At 48.4% G+C, this 23318-nt stretch overlaps 1 protein-coding gene across 1 annotated transcript in view; it reads left to right on the top strand.

Moving 5' to 3' along the window:
- Positions 1–23318, top strand: part of COL24A1 (collagen type XXIV alpha 1 chain) — a 162874-nt gene that overhangs the window by 95358 nt on the left and 44198 nt on the right. The window contains exons 21-27 of the mRNA XM_078603483.1: positions 43–96; positions 1671–1715; positions 2495–2548; positions 3715–3759; positions 4455–4508; positions 5186–5239; positions 8339–8392. Of these exons, the coding sequence (XP_078459609.1) occupies positions 43–96; positions 1671–1715; positions 2495–2548; positions 3715–3759; positions 4455–4508; positions 5186–5239; positions 8339–8392 (360 nt within the window). The remainder of the gene's footprint in view (positions 1–42; positions 97–1670; positions 1716–2494; positions 2549–3714; positions 3760–4454; positions 4509–5185; positions 5240–8338; positions 8393–23318) is intronic.

Consider the following 23318-nt stretch of genomic DNA (forward strand, 5'->3'; position numbering starts at 1 on the left):
CATTGGAATTTTAATTTTGTGTTTGTTTTTTCCTGCAAACAGGGCAAGCCAGGATCCCGAGGCCCACCAGGACCAACGGGCCAGAAGGGACTTGACGTTAGTACCAGTCCATTTTTGAATGCTCTCTGGAAAGACACGAGGCAACACACACACACATAAACACAAAATACAATCCTATGTATAGACATCTGGACTGTTGAGCCAAGCCGTCATTAGCGAACACCTATGAAGTCCAGCATGGTGCTCAAGAGGGGGTAAGTGGTCAACACTCCACCTAGCCGTTTTTGTCTCTAGGCTTAGTTGACCTAGGGCAGGCCCAGGACAGTTTAGATATTCGCCAATTGGTGTTATCCTTGAGCGGATATTGAACTCGAGTCGCCGAGTTTGTTGGGCAGTGTGCTAACCACCACATTAACACTCCACACGTAAACTCACACACAAACGCTATCCTAAACAAGCACCATGAATATTTTAGCTGCAGAATTAACACTCAAAGGCATATCGAGTAAAAAATTCAGCTATCCTATCGAGCAATGACACTCCTTGAGAATCAACATGGTTTTGCCACTAATATTATGCCCTTGTCATCAGATATTGAACATCAATCGGCCACTTCAATGGAATCCTATGTTGGTATTTGATACACTATCTAAATGCAACGCTGTGATGGACAGTCCACCAAACTTTCCGCGTAGGGCAGGCTCTGCCAACTTTATTTTCCAATAAAGGGCCATTGTCAGGCAAAAACATTATATAGGCGGCGGCACCATAACATATAATTGGAGTGCCATTTGGTGAATCTGAAACCGCCTTGCTTGGGATCCTCGGCCCTAAAGTATTTGCAAACGTGCACAGGCATGTCAAGACTGCAGACGCACACGTGCTCATGTTCAGCTTCATTTGTGTTGGAACCTTTCCAAGCCAACAACCTTTAAATGCCGGACGGTATTCCAAAACATTTAAATATTCCAAAATGAACAGAAAAAGCTCGTGTTATTTTAAGTGTCCTCTGCTACAAAGCTGGGTTCAGGCATGCTTGTGTGTGTACATGCGTGTGTGTGTGTGAGGAGCAACCCGAGTTCGATTCCCACTCACGGCCAACACCAGTGACGATTTTCTGAACCGGTCCTGGGCACCTCCCCTAGTTCGACTCAGCCTCAGATGACTACCTCGTGCAGTGTATAAACATCGGCACTAGGGAGACAAAGGCGGCCGGGCGTGTTGTTGGCCATCCACCCCTTGTGTGCCGTGCCGGCCTTCATAGGTGCTCACTAACAGCACTTGCCTCAACAGTATGTTAGAGGCTATACGGGGAATCTTTGTGTGTGTACACGTGTGTGGGAGTGGTAGTGTAGCGGTTAGCGTGCTGCGCTATGAACCTGGCAACCCGGGTTTGATTCTCGCTCACGACCAACACCAGTGACGATTGTCTGAACTAGTCCTGGGTCTCTCCAAGGTCGACTCAGCCTCAAATGAGTACCTGGTGCGGTGTGTAAACATCGCCACTGGGGAGACAAAAGCGGTCGGGCGTGGTGCTGGCCACCCACCCCCTCGTGTACCGTTCTGGCCTTCATAGGTGCTCACTAACAGCACTTGCCCCTACAATCTGTTAAGGCTACACGGGGGATCTTTGTCTTTGTGTGTGTGTGTGCATCTCATCTCTTTTTCAGGGAGAAGAGGGACCTTTGGGGCCACCAGGAATTCCAGGTCCACCAGTAGGTCCACAGTACACATCCTCCCGGTTCCTATACTGGACTAAACTCACGATTCAGCTTTTGTTGCTACTGACTGTATCTGTATATACTTAGACAGCATAAAAGTGCCACTTAGATCAAATAAAAAATAATTATTTGTTGATGCTGCTGCGTTGGCAGTGGTGCACAAGTACAGATTCCAATAAAGATCAACACATTCGTCAATAACACTGCCATAAAATATATATATAATAGGTGACGTTTCAGGCAATGGTCCTTCGTCACTGGACATAGGCCAGCAGAGTTAGAGATATCACCTTACTTGTTTGGCCTCCATATGTGCTGTGAAGAAGGACCATTGTCTGAAATGTGGCTTCTGAGATTAGGAAGCCACTGGAGCTATGCACTTTTAAATCTCGATTGAAAACTCGTTTCTTTAGAACATTTTTTAGTGTTTAGTTTGTTGTGCTTTCCTCTTCACATCCGATTAGTATGGTTGGCTATGTACAGTGCGAAAGAAGTTCAACATACATACATACATACAAAGTTCACCTATTAGGTATATATTTTAAGGTGGTATGTGTTGAGTTGTTTAGATTTAAAAAAATCGTTTTGCAGTCATGTGCACTTGAGGCCAGATGGGGGAGTCTAGAACAGATGTCCGTCACACCGCGGCAAAAGGGGTCATGAAAAAGACGTTGACCTTCCGTTAAATATAACGCGCCTTTCATTCGGCCAGTTTGCTTGGCTGCCGTGGAAGTCCGGAACTAACATCGACCGTAACCTTGTAAATTTTGCAGGGAAATCCCGGAAGCCAAGGCTTTCCTGGGAAGCCCGGACCAGATGGACTCAAGGTAGAGCTCATGACCTTTTCCCCTTCTGAATACTGGCGAATGTTGCAGGTCCAAGAGACACCTGGACCAAAGGACAAGCATCTCTGTTTTTGACTGTTTGACCTTGGCTCTTAAGCAGGTGTTCGGAAATTGAAATCCATTGGCCACATTTTTGGCGATCCTTTTTTTATTGTTAAATATTGAGATAACAATACTACTGTATATATATACATCTATTATAAAATTAATAAAGCTGCTGAAAATCTGACCTTGACCTGCGGAATCAGGGTTAAAATTAAGTGGTGTATTGTTTACAGTACAGCAGCAGAAAATGCTGCCAAGATGATCATGCTTAACAATTGCTGCTCCAAAACAAAGCAAACTAAAGTTAAATTATTAGCATTATATGAGAATAGGTTTTACCCATGTTTTTTTGTTTGCATGTTCACCACAAGTATATCTGGTTATCTTCTTGGTTCTTTCGGTAAAGTCGATATATGCGTGACTTTACCGAAAGAACCAAGAAGATGAATACCTGCAGTCACGAAAGTTTTAAATCTAAATTTATATGTGGTTAATGTAGACATGATTCCTTGCAAAAGGTTTAAGTTTGGTGTTTTAACATCTTAACACAACTGTTTTATTGCCAGAGAGGGTCAAACCTATTCTGATATTTTGATACTGGCAAGGGAGGTCCCCTGATCTTAGCATTATATATTTACACTTTTTTAAATGACTCCTTGAAAATAATTACAAATATCAACAATGCATCGAGCTTGGAAGAAATGAGCATATGCCTCCTCGTTCTCCTTGATGCGAGTGTCCATTGGTTTTTGGTTCTGCGTCTTGAAATTTGGTTGTGTTCAGAGGGTCAACAAATTACGCTGTGTTTAGCGCCGTCGAGATTCTTGCAGCCGGCCTCGACGATCGTGGAATTCCCTTCCTCGGTCCACGCGGGAACCTCGCGTCCTGTTGCACTTCTTAAATCGGTTCTCTAAACTCACCTGTTTTGACCATCGGCTTTCTCCGTAACTTCCGCTTTATCTAAAGCCCGTTGAGGACCTTGTGCGAATTGCACTACTGAATACCGAGTTTATCGTTATTTTTGTTATTATTATACAACTATTAACACGTCATTTAACGATGCTTACTCGTGTGCACGCATTTGTTTTGATGTGTGTACGCAGGGTGAGACTGGTGACCCCGGAATTCCTGGCAAAATTGGAGATACTGTGAGTAACGCACATCCGCGTCAATATCAGCGACCACAGCTGGCAGTCATCTTCATTCTTTTAATTTATTAATTCATTAATGCAGACTTTATCAAATTTTCAGTTAAACTTTATTCATTTGTGACATCAGCATCGAGTCATAAGACAACGTATCTGTGTGGAATTCTTACAGAGAAATGGCCTGCGGAGGCAGATATGACAAATAGCTACTTTTGAGATGACCCTTTTATCTACACACTGGGGCGCACTTGCATAAAACTCTTCGTCGAATGGCAGTGAAACAAATGTGTTTATTTATTTTCAGGGCCAGAGTTTAGCCATTTTAAATGACAAGGCAACATTTTTTGTTGAAGTCGTTGGGAAGTGGCTGAAACCATCAACAACTCACTCCATATGAGAACCCAATTTAATCGATGGTGGCTATAACTCAAATTCAAAGCCGGGGTCTCAGTTAACCTGCTCTTCTTTCGGTTGACTTAGCCTAAAAAGCCACTAAAATTTCACCTGGATTGTGAGAGATGGTGGCAGCCTGTGGAGGCCTTCATCCTGCAGTGGATTGAACATGTCTGATGACGATTATGATGATAGTACAATGTTCCCACCGGCTTCTTATGTGGCCTGCTGGTTTAAACAGCCACTCACTCACGACACTTGCCCGGACCGTCTGCAAACTAAACATTGCAACCTTGTGACAGGGACTCATCGGATTGACTGGCCAGATTGGAGAAATGGGAAAAGCTGGAGATAAAGTGAGTCTATCTTATTGCATTTGTTTTGTTAGGAAATTAATTTTGCACCATCACCTTAGTCCCTGCATGTTGGCACCTACATATTCTTGTTCAAAGTTTAGTCGACTATATACTGGAATCGTGCAATCCATCATTATCCTCACGTCTGTGCGCTAGGATTGCCATCCGTGCCATCATTTGATGTATCTGTCCTGGGAAATCTATACAATTTCCCAGTTTTTGTCAGTTGCATTATAACACACTGCTCAGGACAATTCACTTAAGAAGTCGTTCTCTCTCCTCTTCCGGTCCTGTGAGATATTAATCTTCCCATGATATGTCCTGGTTTTGTAAACTCAGAGGTAGCAACCCTAGTGTGTGCACAAATCTCACCTTCACCCGATTGTGCTGGAGTAGTGTGAAGTGAGTCGATGACCGTTGAGGGATTCAATATTTTTCGTAATGAAGGTTTTTTCCTTTCAGATCACGTAAATATAAATGTGTCGTTAACCCACCACCACGTGACACAGCCAATTAGTAAGGTTTGTCACGTTAACAAAAAGTGCCAATTAGTTACTAGTACAGCACACCGCTTGTGTGTTGGAGGGTAAACCGGCAACATTTACAATCTGAGTACGACGTTTCGCTGGTGATTACAACCAGCTTCATCCGGCGACTTGTCTCCTTTGCGTGTGCAGGGGGAACGAGGGGGAGTGGGTCTCCCTGGGCCCCCTGGAGAGAAAGGAGCCATGGTAAGCAGTAAGTTTGGCACATCTCTGGTTTGGTAGGTGAAAAACAGTCACGCACATTATCACGAAGCCACGGACGGCTCACCATACACAGACCTCCATGTTGCTCGTTTCACTGTAAACATTATCACTGCGCGTGGAGCAAAGGAATGCACTAAAGAGTTATGCATTGTTAAATATAACGGTTTTGTAATTGTGTTTGCCTTGCCGGTGGTGCTCTAAAACGAGATAAGTTAACAATAATTGGAGCATTAAAGGTATCAGCAAATGTTATTTTCAACTGTGTGGCTGTTTTCAACAATCATGCAACATTTGTGCCCCCCTTATTTTGTGAAGTGGTAACAAATTTCCACGACACAACCTAATTTTAGTATTGCATTGGGCTGTTTGTCACGCGTAAATTAACAAATGACGTAGCTTTGCCGAGCGTCCCTTATATTATTTCACGTTACCATAAAGCCTCCAAAATAATGTGGAAATATTCCTGTGTTTATTTTTTCGTCAAAAGGTTCCACATTTCATAAAATATGCCTCATCATCGCGCGCAGCCATAAACGGTCTTGTGCCGGATACAGCTCCCTTTCATTTAAACCCTATTCCAGTGTCCTGATGTCACGCCCCAGGGATACCAGCAATGCATACCGAGGAGTGAACTCTCCATCGGGCAGGCAGTTGACAAGAGCATTCCACATGCGCAAGTGCCAAGAGGTCAACGAACCCCGCGTCCAACCTAGGCACCCCCTGACCATGAATCGTGCGGGCTGACATTCTGGAGTTGGTATTGCCACCGATTTACATCAGGTCTCTTGTTTCGGGTACCTGCTAAACCCAGTCAGTGCGCGCCGGTGGACCAAGTTAGTGAGCATCATGGGCTGCTGTGGCAGTATACACGCATTCTAAAAAGAAATAGTTGAGGCATGTCACCTGAAATGCTTCAGGTAGTTTAAAAATTACAAAAAATGTGGGTGTTCATCTTTAACAAAAAATTAATTGAAACTGGCTCGGAATGTAGGCAGTTGCCATTCGGACTGCTTGACAATTTTTTTTTAAATCTGGTTGGATGTTACTGGTAGGAACCTCCTGGTTCCACCAGCCTACAGGGGATTATTGTGTTCGTCCGTCGGTCGTGCATCCAAAAATGGGAGGGGTGGGGTTGGGTGGAGAGGGGAGGGTGGGGAGGGGCTGGGTGGGGAGGGAGGGGCTGGGTGGGGAGGGGAGGGTGGGGAGGGGCTGGGTGGGGAGGGTGGGGAGGGGCTAGGTGGGAAGGGGCTGGGTGGGGAGGGGAGGGGCTGGGTGGGGAGGGTGGGGCTGGGTAGGGGGTGGGAGGGGTGGGGCTGGGTGGGGAGGGGCTGGTTACCCCATGGTGCCCTTATAAAACTCAACGTTTAACCTACTCACGCCGGCTTGTGCCCACCCTCACAGTCGGCCATATTTGCGGAATACACCACGCCGCCGTTGACCCTGGCCTTTGACCGAGCAACCCAACGTTCCTACCAGCTCCCTCCGCAGGAATGTGTTAGTTGTCTCTCAACTGCCTGAACTTTTTGTTATAGCGTGGCTACAATACTGCATTTTGTACCCGCTCTAGAATTAATTAAGAAAGTAGAGCGATGAGTGGAACCGGTGGTGGAGAGATAAGAGGGAGCTCGGGAGTCGTGCAGTCTCGGTAATTTGGTGCGTACGGCGAGCTGGAAAAAAGACTGCTGTGTGTCTGGTGCTCTCATGTAAACACCCAACACAGGCAGAAAGCCAATGCACGCTTGCAGCCAGAGCAGTCTGTCAATTTAATGTAAACTATGGTCTGTGTAAAGGAGGCTTTGGAGCCAGTTACATGTCAGAACTTCTTCACACCTCGCTGATGTGTAGATGATAGAAGGTTAGAGCTGCAGCAATCGACTCTTAATTTAATTGGTTAATCTATCGATTATGTATTTGTATAGAATAGGTTAATGAGTGCACGACACTCTAAACGTGTTTTCATGGCATTGGGCGTGAGGTGAAGGTGAGTGGGAGGATTACGACATCATCATCGTCATCACTTGTCATCACGCTGGGAGTGTGTGAGTGCCCCGCGTGTTGGAGGCCAGATCCTTGGCATCAACCGGGGTGCCACAGTGGCGAGATGTTAACTCCCTCGCCTGGTATACAGGATGTTGTGGGTTCGATCTCGACCCTGACGCCCGTATATTTGGAGTTTGCATGTTCTCCCCGTGGTTGCGTTGATTTTCCTCCAGGTCCTCCGGTATTTCCGTCCACATTTAGAAACATGCATTTAGATAATTTGCCTGCTATAAATTTCCACATGATAAGCCACTTTGTTGAGCTATCATTTGTGGCCAGGTCGCTTCTGAAAAAGTTCTCTATATAGCTCAGTGGGCCTTTCCTGGTAAAATCAAAGTAGTTTAGTTTCATAGTTATTAAATTAGGTGCCAATTAATTGCGTACTAAAAGAACCCCCAATATGCTGAATGATATGAATAATAAATGCATTTGATTCATAATTCCAGCACTTGGAAGAGTTCTGATGAAATTCTGACTGCCGTACCACATGGCTACGTATTTGATAAGTTTATGCATTCCACACTGCCCATATTATTAGATAATGGTTGGACTGCACGCCACTTCCAATCTGCTCCATTAGTTTCCTTTGAAGAAATGGCCCAAGATGTTCACAAACAACTGCAGAGAGTTTTTTTTCATCGTAGTAAAGGACAGACAGAATTGGCTTTGATGTAACTCAGCACTGTATTTGGAAACTGTTGCCGGTTTATATGACGTGCAACTTTTATCCATTAATACATTTAAGGTAATGTTAAAACAAGTTTTCGCTCTCCATTGACCCTTTTTTTTTGCATCATTTCCTTGGCGTTTACGACCAATTCCAGCGGTGTGCACGGCGTCCACCTGCATGCGCGCATCCCGCGCTCGCGTACAACCCGGCTCTTTGTATGCGCGCCGTGCCTGCGAAGAGACTCGGGACTCGTTTGATACAAAGTGGGTGGTGGTGGTGGTGATGGGGTGGGGCGGCGGTGGTGGCTCGCGCTAATCAAGCATCACCTCACCGCTGTTGTTGCTGCTGCTGTTGTTGGTATTTTTGTGCAGGGCTATCCTGGACCTCCAGGAGAGCAGGGACCAGTGGGGCCCGAAGGTCCACCGGTGAGTGATACACGGTGGGGGCCTAGCGGCGCGGGGGGGGGGGCGGGGGAGATGCAAAACTCGAGGCCAGACCTACCGTGCCCCTTCCCCATTCTTCCTTAACAAGAGCCTTTCTGGCCGTGCCAGCTAACTCGCCGCACACACAATAAGGCACTGTTCGCGAAACGAGGAGGTGGGAGGAAGTAAGACCTCAAGAGGGGGGGGGGGGTGTGGGGAAGGTGTGGGGGCGGCGGTGGTGGTGGGGGGGGATAAAACGTGGGATGGGGATGGGATTGTTGGGCGGTGGGGCGGGCAGCGTCTGTGACGTCGTCGTCGGGGTTGTGAAAGACATCCGAGAGAGAGGTTCAGCAGTCCCCTGGGTGGCGGCCTGCTGACCGCTTCGTTTATTTGTACTCGGTGCCTTTAGCCTTGAGCCTCACTGCCGCCCAGTGTTTGTTAAAACAAAAAAAATGTATCCCGCTCTGCTCGTGAACCCACGCCACCTCTAACTGCACCCTGCGTCAGCCCCCCGCGCTCGTTCCCGGCCTCTGCGTTGATTTGAACGTCTGCTAAGGCATTGCTGATTTGCGCCGGGCTTCGGGTTTCTTCTATTAAACATCTATTTTTTGGAAGGGGAAACTGGCTTCGTAAACAAAAACACGTTACAGGTGTTTCATTAAGAGGAGGTAGAGCGTGACCATAATCCCTTGCGGCCTTACTGTTATTACATCGGAGCACGTATTATTTCATATTAGCAGGGATTGTTGAATACATTTATATTCTTAGGTTTTTTCGGTAAAGTCACGTAGGTAAAAAATTTAAATTAATAAAATTAAAAATAAAATTAAAAATCACGACGTTTCGGAGGCAACACAAGTCGTGATTTTTTATTTTATTTTTTATTTTACTTTTATTAATTTAAGTGTTTTACCTATGTGACTTTACCGAAAAAAACCTAAGAATATGAATCCTTGCAGTCACGAAAGCTTCAAATCTAGAATGAATACATTTACTTTGCTACTGAGGAGTCAGCTCGCCTCGCGCTTGCCGTGGTCTGGAAAGTTTCTCTGAACCCTGCTGCCTTCGTGCAGCCTGTTGATGATTTTCTCTCGTTTTCCAACACTTAGGCTGTGCCTCCTAATTATTTATGAATTCTCAAGCCAGGTCATTGTGCCACTTTAAGGGACTTATAGCGACTATGCTTACTGGAGTTAACAATAAGATAAAATATATACAATTTTCTTGAATGAAATTCATAGATTTACACTGCGCCAAATGTTATTTAATAACGATAATGTTATTTATATCTCCATGAAAGTCTCACTGAGTCTCAGAGCTCATCAGGAGGGTTCTCCATTACGATGTTTGGCCAATTGGAATAATCAGTCTTTAGTGCATGTGAAGTACCGGTGAAGACGCTGGACACCCAGGTTGAGGCACACGTATATTTATTTCAGCTTATCGGTACAGGACAACACTAGAGGGGGTAGCGGCCCCCTCACCCGGATAACTGGGGATACCCCCTAGCTAATCTCACCTATCCCCAAGTCCTCCTCTAACGAGCTAGGGGAGGCTAACTGGCCCGACACTGGTGAGTCGGGCTACGGTCTCCGGAGTCCCAGGGTCTAACCCTGGTTCACGGAACCACGCCTCTGGCTCGCTCCTCTGCAGCCCTGACAAGGGCGGCGTCGAGGGGAGTCCAGGGCTCTAGCTAGAGGATCTTCACTCTTCCTCCTTCGTTCCCAGACTGAGCCCCGAGCTCTCTTTGTCCTCCCCCTTTATACCCCCCAACAGGATCACAACCCCCCAGGCTGCCTGATGCGGACGTCGCTGCGGGCACCCCCCCCGTGTACTCCCGTAACTCCGCCCACTGTGTTTGTTACCCATTGGATCGTATGCACTTACAGCCCTCCCGTAACAGCCCTACATCACCCCCCCCATTACAGCTCGCAGCCGTCCCGGCTGCAACAATTCCAAATAAAGGAACAATTACCCCTCGACCCCGTGTGTGCCTCATTTTTTCAACAAAATGCAAATAGAAGAACAACAACAAGAACAACAACCATACCCCCGAAGGGAATGTCCGACGCACCCCCCCCCCGCATAAATACGAAATCCGTAAGCACGTATGTACAACTAGCCAGGAACTCCCCCATCACACACAGCACACCCACGACACACAACGCACCCACAACACACACACCGCGCCCACACAACACAACACACTCAGTGTGCAAGGAGCACACCACCGACGCAGCATACAGTAACCATGACACGTGAAGGAAAATAAATTTTTTTCTTTTTCTTCCTGCTGTATATTATAAGAGTCTGCGCATTTTAGCGCGCGTCCTTGCCGCAGGCCCGTCACACGGGGCAACCCCGGACGGCGGACCATCCGGTGGCGGCTGTCCCATGCGAGGTGAGGTCGCGATTGAAGTCGCGCGACTGTCGGCATCACCTGTGGGGGTTCCAGGGCGTGAGCCCGTCATTCCCGGTGCACCTGTGGGTGGGACAGCCGGCAACACATCAGGCGAGAGCAGCGACGGACCCTCCGAGTCGGTCGACCCCCCACATGCTTGGCCTCGCGTGCGTGGCGTGGGCCCCCGCACCGCAACAAACGGCTTCAGCCTAGAGGGGTGTACAAACCACCGGCGCCTCCCCCATTGGATTCGAACGCACTGAGGCCTCAAAACCTCAATAACCTCGACGGGGCCCCGCCACGGGCGTACGAGTTTAGAGGAGGTCGCGAGTGGTACCTGGGGACAGTGCAGCCATGCCCTGTCCCCCGGCTTCCACTGCAGCACGTGCGCGCGAGCCAGTCTGAGGCGCTCGTTCGCCTTCTGACGCCTGTCAGAATTTAGCCTCGCAGCATCCCGCGCCTCAGTCAGTTTGTCAAGGTTAAATTTAACGTGATCGTCCAATTTAGATTTGCCCAGCGGCACGGGGATCTGCAACTGTGCCCGAACAGGTGGGTCGGGTTCGCGGCCATACATAAGAAAGAAAGGTGAAAACCCCGTCGCAGCATGGGGAGCCAATCTGTATGCCGCTAGAACCCCTTGAATTTGTAAGTCCCAATCAGCCTGTGAGTCCGAAACTTGCTGCGACAACATAGACGTGATGGTGCGATGCAGACGCTCGACCATCCCGTCCGTTTGCGGGTGATAGGGGGAGGTTCGAATTTTTTTCGTTCCCAGGAGATCACAGACTTGTTTTAGGAGTTTCCCCGAAAAATTTCTACCCTGGTCGGTCAACAACCGCTCCGGGGCACCTTTGTCCATGACATAACCTTGGACAAAGGCGTCGACGATGGCTGCTGCCGACTGATTCGCCAGGGGCCAGGCCATAGGCCAGCGCGTAAAATATTCGACCCCAGTAAGCAAATATTTATTTCCCCTGGAGGTGGCGGGGAATGGCCCCAGAATATCCAGTGCGACCAGTTCATTTATTCTGGAGACCTGGATGGATTGTAAGGGCGGGTTCGACTCCCGTGCCGGTGGTTTGCGCTGCGCACACTGAGGGCATGCCGCCAACAGATCAGCGACATCCCTTGTCATACCCGGCCAAAAAAAATTCAGCTGAAGCAAGGCGAGTGTTTTCTGGGTACCTAGGTGGAGGAGGCGCTCATGAGCAGCCCACACCACCTTACCTCGTAGGCCAGAAGGGACCACCAGCCGGTGACGCTGGGATTTCCCGTCCCAATGCATAAGCAAGCCCGCATGGGTTTCCCATGCGTCGGCATGACCCGTCACACGCCCCCTCTCCCCGGCGCGACGACGCAACGCGAGGAGGGAGGCATCCTCCAACTGGAGGCGCCCCCATTCATCAACGGGCAATCCAAGCAGGGAATCTCTCCCCTGTTCGGCGATATCAATGGGGACTACCGTTTCATCGTCGGCGGCCGCCGCCAGGACCGGAACCATCACGTCCCCCACTGGCTTGCAACGCCCCGACCCCAGGAGACATGCGCATTCGGAGGCGGTTGGCATCCGTGACAGAGCGTCAGCGTTGGTGTGGCGAACGCCCTTACGATAAGTGGTTTCAAAACTGAAATCCTGGAGGACCTCCAGCCATCGGGACAATTGTCCCGATGGCTGTTGAACCTTCAGGGCGTACTGCAGTGCCGCATGATCTGTGCGGACGGTGAAATGCCGACCGTACAGATATGGGCGATACTGTTGGATGAAATAGACAATTGCCAACAGTTCCCTACGGGTGACACAATATCTTTGCTCCGTTGGAGACAACACCCGACTGCCGTACGCGACCACCCGTTCCACGCCGTCAACCACCTGGGAAAGCACGCCTCCAATACCCGTGTTGCTCGCGTCGGTGTCGAGCAAAAACGGCCTCGAAAAATCTGGGTAAATCAAGGGAGGAGCCTTCACCAGCGCGTCCCGAAGGGAGCAGAAAGCAGCTTCCTCATCCTGACCCCAGTGGAACCGAACCCCTTTAGATGTTAACGCGTGTAGGGGTTTGGCAATTGTTGCAAAATTAGCGACGAAGCGTCGGTAATATGATGCGAAGCCAATAAAACTCCTGACCTCTCCCACCGAGGTGGGAGTCGGCCAGGAGCTGACACACTGCGTTTTGGCGGGATCGGTAGCAATACCCGAGCGCCCTACGATGTGCCCTAAATAACGCACCGACTCGCGTAACAAATGGCATTTTTGGGGCTTAAATTTCAAATTAGCAGCCCGCATCTTTAGGAAAACCGCCCGCAACCTCTGGAGATGTTCATCAAAAGTTTTACCAAAGACAATAACGTCATCCAAATAAATCAGGCACGATTCCCATTGCAATCCAGCCAAAACCAATTCCATCAATCGCTGGAAAGTTGCCGGCGCTGAGTGTAAGCCCATCGGCAACCGGTTGAATTGGAACAGGCCGTGCGGTGTACGGAAAGCAGTTTTAGGTTTAGAATCATCGTCCAGAGGAAGCTGCCAGAATCCCGAAAGTAAATCTAGTGTGGAGAAGAATCGCGCTCCCGCCAAAGCGTCCAGCGATTCGTCCATCCGTGGGAGCGGGTATGCGTCGGCAACCGAAATTTTATTAAGGCGCCGAAAATCCACGCAAAACCGCAACGAGCCGTCCTGCTTTTTAACCAGGACGATCGGCGCTCCCCACGGGCTGGTGGAGGGAGAAATGATGTCGGCGGCTAACATGTCATCAACAGCCGATTTGACATGGTCCTTTTCGGCGGGACTTAACCGAAACGGATTTTGGCGAATTGGCGCGCTGTCACCCGTGTCAATATGGTGACGCAGCAGGTGAGTGCAACCCAAATCATATTTATCACGACTGAAAACGTCGGAAAATTCCCTCAGTAGCGTTCTAAGCTGTTGGCGCTCTGAATTTGTCAGGTCCGTCGATCCCGCACAAAGCGCGTCGATCCACCCTTCATCGCTGTCCGAATGTGGGAGCATCCGGGAAGCAGTGCCAACGTGGTTCGCGACAGGTTCCTCGCAGGGCACTGGCGTCGCGTGAGCGAGCACCGTCCCTTGAGGAACCACCACCGTCTGCGATCCCACATTTAGGACCGCGATGAAAGGGTCCCCGTCCCCTCTTACGACGGTCTGGGCCGGAATCAAATGAGGCCCATTAACCCCGGCCCTAGACGGTCCCAGCAAAACACCCTGATCCCCTATGCCCTTAGCGAAGGGCTTACGAAGTTTCAGAGGCACTAGCATTTGAGCTCCCGGCGGCACACGAACAGTTTCAACGACGAACGCCGGTACCGTCGCGAACGCCGACCGAGCCGCCGCAGGGGATGGCAGGAACGCCATGCGCCGCCCCGATGGAAGCTCAATGCATCCTTGGTCGATCAAAATACGAATGGGCATTTTACCTAAGAAATCCGTCCCCAGCAGGCACGGAACCGCCAGCGAGGAGGAAACGAAAATCGGCCCCGACAATTTGATGTCCCCAATAGAAATTTGCGCTCGAATCTGTCCCATGATGCCGAGAGAGCCCCCGTTAGCGGCATAGAATGGGACGTTAACCGGCAGTAAAGGCCGGCTTTGTACGGGCAGAATATTGTAAATTAATTCCGAAATGATTGTCGCCGATGCCCCCGTATCGACCAAGATGCGTACTTCTACCCCGTCAATGTGTCCGACTACGGCCGACGACCCTGACGACGCGGCTACCACGCGATGGGCCAACACGGACCACTGTTTGGGCTCGATTTGAGTCCCCGCAGTGATCCGCGTTGGCCCCACGCAACGCGACATCGGCCCCCCGTTTGTTGTGGTGCGAGAGCGTGCAACGGGTAGGTGCTTTGGCCAAACATGTGTGGTGCCGCGACTCGCCGGGTCATGTTGCTGGAGCTTGGGAGGAGGAGGCCCGGCGTCCCGTCGAGCCGTCGTCCCGCGCTGTCGAGGAGAGCGGCACCCCGAGGCGACGTGGCCCCGGACGCCGCAGTTGAAACACCGCGGGAGCCCCGGTGGAGACGACGGGCGGTTGAAACGGCTTGACCCGTCCCGGGCCGACCGTACTTCTTGCGCCTGTTGCCGTCGATGGTCGACGGCGAAGAGCTCCTCCGTCGGAAGGGTGGCTGCAGCCACCGCACGCCCTGCCGATGCCCTGCTGGCTTTCCGCCGCAGGGACAGAAGGTTGGCGTGAAGGAGGCGCGCCGCCTGAAGAGAGGTCATCTCGGCGTCCTCCTGTGCGACGACAGCGATGTCCAGGTCGTCTGCCAGGAGGAGTATTTTCTCCGTGACCATCGCGTCCACGCCATCGTCGTCCATACGGGGAAAAGCCGTCTTAGCCAGCGCTAGGAGGCTCGTCCTGTATGCCAGGGGCGACTCCTTCTCACCCCGCTTGCGCTCGTAGAACCGCTCTCTGCATTCCGCTGAAGGTCCATAGACCCCGGCCAGCAGCTGTAGTGCCTTCGGCAGAGTAGACCGCTTCTCTTTCGGCGCCGATGTGAGGGCGGCGAGCGCGTCTGCGTCGAGGAGCGCCGGCAGCGCGCAGAGGGCTTCATCGTCGGACCACCTTGCCATTTCTTGGTGGGCGATGAAGCGTCGCTGGAAGCCGCCCCAGTCGCCCTCTGCACCAACAAATTCTTTCAGCGGAGGCAGCCGTTGTTGTAGCGCAGCGTTCGCCTTGGACGTCTGTAGGCTGCTATCCCCGGGACTCGGCTGTGCGTCGGCGCGAATGGCAGATGGAATCGCCTGTCGCGGATGTGATGACGCTCCCTCCGCTGGAGATGACGCAGCTGTCCCAGCGAGAGCGGTGTCGGACCCAAGGTTGAGCCCGGCCACGCCCTCCGCAGCTGCCGTGACGATGGCGGGAAATTCAAAGTTTGAGTTTTCAGAAATGGCGGGAAGGCGCTCAGGTTGACGACTCCCCTCGCCCCGTGGTGGACCACCAGCCCCCAGCCGCGTGATGTTTTCCAGCGTGGCGGCAGCGGCGTACAGTAGCTCCGCCAGTCTCTCGTGAGCCAGCCGTAGCGCGTCTGGCTGCGGCCCCTCTTTATGCCGATGCCCCGGTAGGAAGGCGTCGGCCCCCGGCTGCGCCATGTCTTGGTGAGCCGCCTCGGGCTCAACGACTTCAGCAGTGTCCTCCTCCGGTACTCTGGCTCGAGCTGTCTGACGTGTTTCCATGTCCGTAGTACTTCTGACACCAGATGAAGTACCGGTGAAGACGCTGGACACCCAGGTTGAGGCACACGTATATTTATTTCAGCTTATCGGTACAGGACAACACTAGAGGGGGTAGCGGCCCCCTCACCCGGATAACTGGGGATACCCCCTAGCTAATCTCACCTATCCCCAAGTCCTCCTCTAACGAGCTAGGGGAGGCTAACTGGCCCGACACTGGTGAGTCGGGCTACGGTCTCCGGAGTCCCAGGGTCTAACCCTGGTTCACGGAACCACGCCTCTGGCTCGCTCCTCTGCAGCCCTGACAAGGGCGGCGTCGAGGGGAGTCCAGGGCTCTAGCTAGAGGATCTTCACTCTTCCTCCTTCGTTCCCAGACTGAGCCCCGAGCTCTCTTTGTCCTCCCCCTTTATACCCCCCAACAGGATCACAACCCCCCAGGCTGCCTGATGCGGACGTCGCTGCGGGCACCCCCCCCGTGTACTCCCGTAACTCCGCCCACTGTGTTTGTTACCCATTGGATCGTATGCACTTACAGCCCTCCCGTAACAGCCCTACACATGGGAAGAACATGTGAGGGGATATTACTCACAACACCGCACATATGGCTTTAATAACTTATTGTGTAGTTTGGACAGATGTATTTGTCTTACTTTATCCCAGCTCACAATGTAACATTCTTGAATAGTTCCTAATGCCTGCTGCAGAAAATTACAATTACTTTCTATTAGTCACAGACCATGTATCCCTTTTATTAATCTTCATCCCTTCCGCCCCAAAATATATATTTGTTTTAAATGTGAACACGTCGCACGTAGCAGATGCAGTGGCACGAGAGTGGGTTATTCCTCAGGTAACGAGGAGCCATCTTGGAAATTGTACAAAATTCTCCCATGAAGCCCTCTGGCTGCAACTGTAACGGCTGCTTGACATCGTGCAAACATTCAACACTGCCACCATGGCCCTGGAGAAACCTTCGAACCGTCGCATGCCACCAGCGGCTGTACTGATCGTGAAATTGCGTGACAATCGCAACTTCAGAAAACCACCACCTCCCGTTCCCTAAATGCTGCAACGAGGTGTAATTTCAGTTTTGGTAGGAATTGCAATCATGTTTCCTGCTTGCTGTGCAATAACTGTCTTCCAGAAGTTTTGCGCGGCTCAATATGATGGACGTGCTGCGTCATTTTAAGAAATTGTTATCAAGGGCATGTTGTCAACCGTTACGATGCCGTGGCTGTGGTTCAGCGGTGTCTCCGAAAAGTTGTGGTGGGGGGCCTTCGCTAAAGACAACCCGTCTGTGTCACTCAACGCCCTGACCTTATTTATCATTCGGTGAAAAAGACAGTAACCAAAATACGGGCAGTCACACGAGAAGGCAAACATATTAAGGTTTCAGCGGCAGGTTTGTTTTTGTAAACGATGCAATAGAAGGCTTTTCAAAGTGTTCATGTTTTGTTTGGTTTCCTCTCTTGCGTAATAATTTCACTTGCATCGCCTTTCCACCTTTCAGAAGTTCCAAAAGCAAAGAGCAAAATGTTGAAAAGCGTAACAAAGGAAAAATGGCACAGAGTATTATTTCCTTTTTTATATATATATATAAAAATAGATTTTTCTAAACAAAGCTCGCATATTAAATCAAAAACATATCGGACCCAGATGCTAATAATATCATTTGAATCACCACAATGGAAGGATACTGTAAAATAAGTCAATCAAAAAGTCAAGAAGCATTTTCATGTCGGCTCCATGAGAGTTCCATTAATTTCCATTTAAGGTGGCTGCTTTTGGCATGGCCAACGTTATTTAGCTCTCTTTATCTTAATGTCTAATAATCACCGATAATAAGGTGAATGGTTTACATGTACAGTACTTGAACGGAAATTGTTCGAATATTGTTGGCGGCTGTAGTGCAGTGCCGAACTGCTCCGCTCTGTTGCAACGAGAATTGCCTTGACATCGTGGCACCACGATGTCGTCCATTGAGCAAAACGTCGTTCTATTCGTTTTTTTGCTCATTATATCTTAGTAGAATATTTTACGTTCCTCAATAAATTATGTCGTAATTAAGTAGCTGTTGATAATTATTTTTTTACCCTTCTATCTGGCAACAAAACTGACACCTTTTTTACAAGGAGTCATGTTTGCATAGACCACAATACCTGCAGCCATAATGCAAACAAAAAACATAACTCTGATAATATATGCACTGTCCATGAAGTTGATTGGTCCACACCCGAGACAGCTTTCCTTAGAGCCTTGTCTCACATGGGTTGGACCAGATGACGCCAAAAGGCGCACAACTCAAAGACAATGCACCATCAGAGTATGAGAGCTCGGGGTAAGCATTTACACCATTGGCAAATGAGGTTCCAATGGTGTAAGTAGCTGTTATCCATGATTTTGGAAGAAACATGCCTGAATTGACGGCAGCATGGCGATGATATGACACAACCATTTGTATGTAGTCCAGGGGGTCTGTAACCAAAATAACAAGGCGATCAGTTAAAAAAAACTTCAAAATTTCAAGAGCCACAATGCATGTGAATGAGACGGGGGTCCTTAATAAATAACGTCACAAAGCAGTCGTTTAAGAGCCGCATGCGGCTCTGGAAGCTGAACGTTACCGAACCCTGATATAGTCAATCAATTTACTCTATTATTTCGGTGTAACTGACCGCGCGTGAGTCCTAAGCATTGTATAGATTTTATAGATTGCAGAGACTGAACGCTTGTGACAGGCTGATGTCTCCGTGAATTGAGATTGAATAACGTTTAAGTCGTCTTTACTCACACTGAAGTAAACTTGGTACAAAGCCTTTATTTTTAACAGCTGTTGGCACATTTTCTCTGTAAACAGACATGCCTTCAGCCACCCTGTGTTTACACCTGAGTTTCTTCCGTTCCATCTTGCCCAAGATTACATTTAATCCACAATCGCCACACAAAGGGAAGCCGGTAGACCTCAGTTGACTGCCTCCGAGGGACCTTGCGTCTGTGATTTTTACTTTTAAAGGAAACTTCACAATAGTAGAGTGGCTTATCCAAAACCCCAACGTGCAAAACTCTCATGGGATGGCCTTTAATCTCAGAAGTGCTTTGTGGGTGGAATGTACATGAACACAAAGCTTTGCGTGCCGTCGCCGTGAAGAAAGAGGTGAGAAAAGGGTCGAAATTTTGCTGTAATAACCCAAAATTTCACGGTGAAGCTGTCAGATTATCTTTTAATGTAAACCCTGCCCGTGAAACTCATAACGGTTTAATGTACTATATGCCAGGCGACTGGAAAAAACCTGGGCAATTGCGATAATCTTGTGTGTGTGTGGAGAAGGGTGTTATTTCAGGCAATATTAATGTTGTTTCAAAACAAGGAATGTACAAGCACATGGGCTGAAGGGGAGGTTTTTGATTCCATTGAAGTTAACCCCCTGCTAAGGCTTTGACGGACAATCACTGCTTGTCAAAAGCCACAGACACCTGGAGCTCCGTAAAGTTGTAAAGAATTGTTCCTGTTTTCAGCAGAGCGCTGGGAGCTCTTGCTGAAAGCCTCGCTATTGTTTTGAAGGCGAGCACTGGCTTACATGGTGCACGGCATTAAGGAATGATGTGCTTCCCATGTAGTCAGGCTGGCTGTCGTCTACATGAGAGATGAAAAACTCACCCTATTCATCATCAACACTGCTTTATAACAGAAAAATGTAGGCTGATGTTTCAGGCATGGCCCTTCTTGGGAGCAGAGAGAGTGAGGGCAGAGAAAATGCCACACTTTGCACTGTGAGGCCCTCAGAAAAATGTGGAATTTTAAGCAAGTGAACAAATGTAATTTTTAAATTAACAGGTGAAGTTTTCCATCCTGCACAATTAAGCCCTGAGCCAGTGATAGAAATTCCCCATTCCTGTTGGGAGGGCGAATCTTTCCGTAAGACAGCCACCGTCAACTTTCCCTAAAATTGGTGTTCATTTTATCAAACCTAGAGGGATGAAGGGATCAGTTGACTCCCAACGAGGATTTCAACTTGCAATTTTCTGAACACGAACCACACACTCTACTAATGCACCACCCGGACAAAAATGCATGAAAAAGTAAAATTATCAAACGGTTCTTCCTAAGTAGCTGATCCTTATTCAAATACAGGAAATTACCCAAAATGCTCATGATATAGATATTGTCAGCTCTTGGAATCTAAGCAGCGTTACGCGTGGTTAGTACTTGAATGGGTAGCTACCTGAAAATACCAGGTCTTGTAGGCTTGCACTGCAAGGTAGCCGACATTTGGAAGTACAGCAACGAATTCTTGAATCGTATCTGTGTGAATCTTTGAGTTGTTACTCCCTGATAAGCCAGATACCCATATTTCCTCCCATATGCCAAAGACACATTCATTGAAATGATCAAACATCTCATTGCAGATCCCTTCTGAAAAAAAGAATATTGAATCTCAGTGAGGCTTTTTTGTGTAAATAAGGACAATCATAGTATTAAATTTCGATTTCAAGCTTTCGTGACTGCAGGGATTCATCTTCTTGGTTCTTTTGGTAAAGTCACGTAGAAGGGAAATAATAAAATAATAAAAATAAAACAATTTAAAATAATTCTCATGACGTTTTGGCCACAACGCAAGCAGCCGTCCTCATGTGAAGACCAGGTCTGATGCTGTCTCCCCGACAGACCTGGTCTTCACCTGAGGACGGCTGCTTGCGTTGTGGCCGAAACGTCGTGAGAATTATTTTAAAATGTTTTATTTGTATTATTTTATTATTTCCCTTCTACGTGACTTTACCGAAAGAACCAAGAAGAATCATAGTATTACTCTATCATTACATACAGGATTGCAACAGCAGCGCTTGCTCAGTGCTCTGTCATGGGCAATAGATGAGCCATTCCTCACGGTCTTCCTCTTGGACAAATTTTCTAGCACGGAAGGCACAGAAATCACGGTGGTCACAGTTAGTTAATGTCCTCATTCATGATCATTTCTTTTTGGCCAAAATTTCCACTGACTTTGTTTCTGCTTTCTGAGAACAGTGTTTTTTTTGCTGACTGTACCGAGCTGTGGTTTACGTGGTTTTTTTTAATTGCCACATTTTCCCACTGTATGCATGGCTCGGCCAAGGTTGATGTTTTGCACATGTCTTTTTTCTCCTGTGGTTACAACATTTCCAGCACATCAAAGTGCGGGTCACGTGATCGTCTTGGCCAATCAGTTGCAGGACCGGAGCCAAAACAGTGTGACGGAGTCAGCTGCACTCATTTTCTTTTGTTATTCTTTCATAGAACACGACATTTAAATTATCGTCATTATTTGCCCGATGACCAATAGTCCCAGATGAATACAAGCATCTCAGTTTGGGCGGGGGGAGCCTTTTGTCCACGCAAGAATTCAGGAAAGGACGATTAAATATGAAAATATAGCAATTGAAAACAGCACACGTTTTTTTTTTCTTCTTCGCTACAACACATCAGTAGACAGCATGTAAATAGTTTCATAATGCTCCTGTGAGACATTACCAGTGGGTTGTGCTTGCATTTGAACTATTAAACCCATGAACCTACAACTCGAAGAAAACAAAAACAGTCCAGCCAAACCTGCGGGTGTGTGAGCCCATTCATTCACGTGGCCATCACCTTCCTCCCTGTTTCCTAGTGACCAGGCAGCCCCTGCAGCCAGGTTCGAGCTCTCTTTGGGGATTAGTTCTGCCCAGGTGCCATACATCTTAATCATGCCGAACTGCCAAGGCCCTCACCTGCTGCTCGTCACTGCCATTCGTTCCTGCGTGCCTACCTCGTGCCAGCTGCACGGGGAACGGTTCCCGCGTGTTCTTGGTTCTTTCGGTAAAGTCACGTAGAATGGAAATAATAAAATAATAAAAATAAAACATAATTAAATAATTCTCACGACGTTTCGGCCACAACGCAAGCAGCCGTCCTCAGGTGAAGACCAGGTCTGTTGTGGCCGAAACGTCGCGAGAATTATTTTATTATGTTTTATTTTTATGATTTTATTATTTCTATTCTACGTGACTTTACCGAAAGAACCAAGAAGATGAATCCCTGCAGTCACGAAAGCTTTAAATCGAAGGTTCCCGCGTGGTTACACTGACACTGTGGGTGAACACGAATTGTCACCCTCTCCTGCTGTTAAACTGTTACAATTGCTACTTTGAGGGTAGTCTGCGGTCTGAGGGTCCACTCATCCGTACTTTCTTTTGAGACACTCATTTATAAAGTGATGTACGTGCATTTATTGCTTTCTATTACTTTTAGCTTCACCGAAGGAGCTGCGTTTTCCAACGCACGCAATGGTCAGCGATGAAAATTCACCAGTTTTGAAATGTACTTTGAAACAAGTAAATTTTCATAAAATTGTTGATTTATATGGGGGAAAGGGAGGACAGGTGGGGCAGTGATTAGCACACACGCAGAGCTGTGAAGCCGGTGATCGAAGTTTTATTCCCGGCCACGGTGAACATCAGTGGTGAGTGATGTCTCACCAGATGCCCCTCACCCCCCCACACTACTTAAACAACCTGCGTTGACCAGCACAGTGAAGTATGGTTAACAAAAACCCATGACCAACACGATCCAAGGAGGCCTTCATCCAGCAGTGCAGTGGCAACGGCTATACTATGTTATTTTATTAATTGTCAGTTTCTATATTTTCATATTTGTCCTTCGCTTAATTCTTGCATGGACAAAATCTAAGTTTTCTATAGGAGTAACATTTTTGGTTAGTCAACTTTTTTTTAAGCACGTTATCAGTTTTCTTATAAAAGGCAGTCACATTAAACGTAAACACAACTATTTATCATATAATACTTCAATAAATCAATGTCATCAATATGCTCACGATTACACGACTGTTTTTTTCTAAATACATCTAGGTTGTAACGAATCGTGTGGATATCACAGCAGCCACTGTCATCATCACCACGGTCAAATGAGCAGACTGCCATTGTTCAGTTGTTTGCTTGCTATCTCTGCCCAGTGTCACCACAACAGGGCATTAGCCGAGCGAGCTACCTACCATCATTGACAACAACAACAAAAGACAGTTCCTGATACAATCACAAGATGAATAGGTGTTACGTTTGTGCAAATATGGCAAAGTTGAAAAATTACGGGGAAATTGTTGAATGATGCTCATTATTCATAGACCCTTTATTGCCTTCAAAGAGGCCCCTTTGCGCCGAGATAACAGCTTTCTCTGAGCCAACGCTGCCACGAGGCAAGTCATTGGCACACGCGGAAGCCGCGAATGGATGAAGACAATGAACACCGATGGGGAATGTTTGGGGCACCGTGTGCCGTGTGAGCGTTGACTGACAGGAGCCCGCTTGTCCAGTCCGAC

The sequence above is a fragment of the Lampetra planeri genome, chromosome 20 (assembly GCF_965212315.1).
Source record: "Lampetra planeri chromosome 20, kcLamPlan1.2.h2, whole genome shotgun sequence".
In the NCBI taxonomy this organism is placed as follows: Eukaryota; Metazoa; Chordata; class Hyperoartia; order Petromyzontiformes; family Petromyzontidae; genus Lampetra; species Lampetra planeri.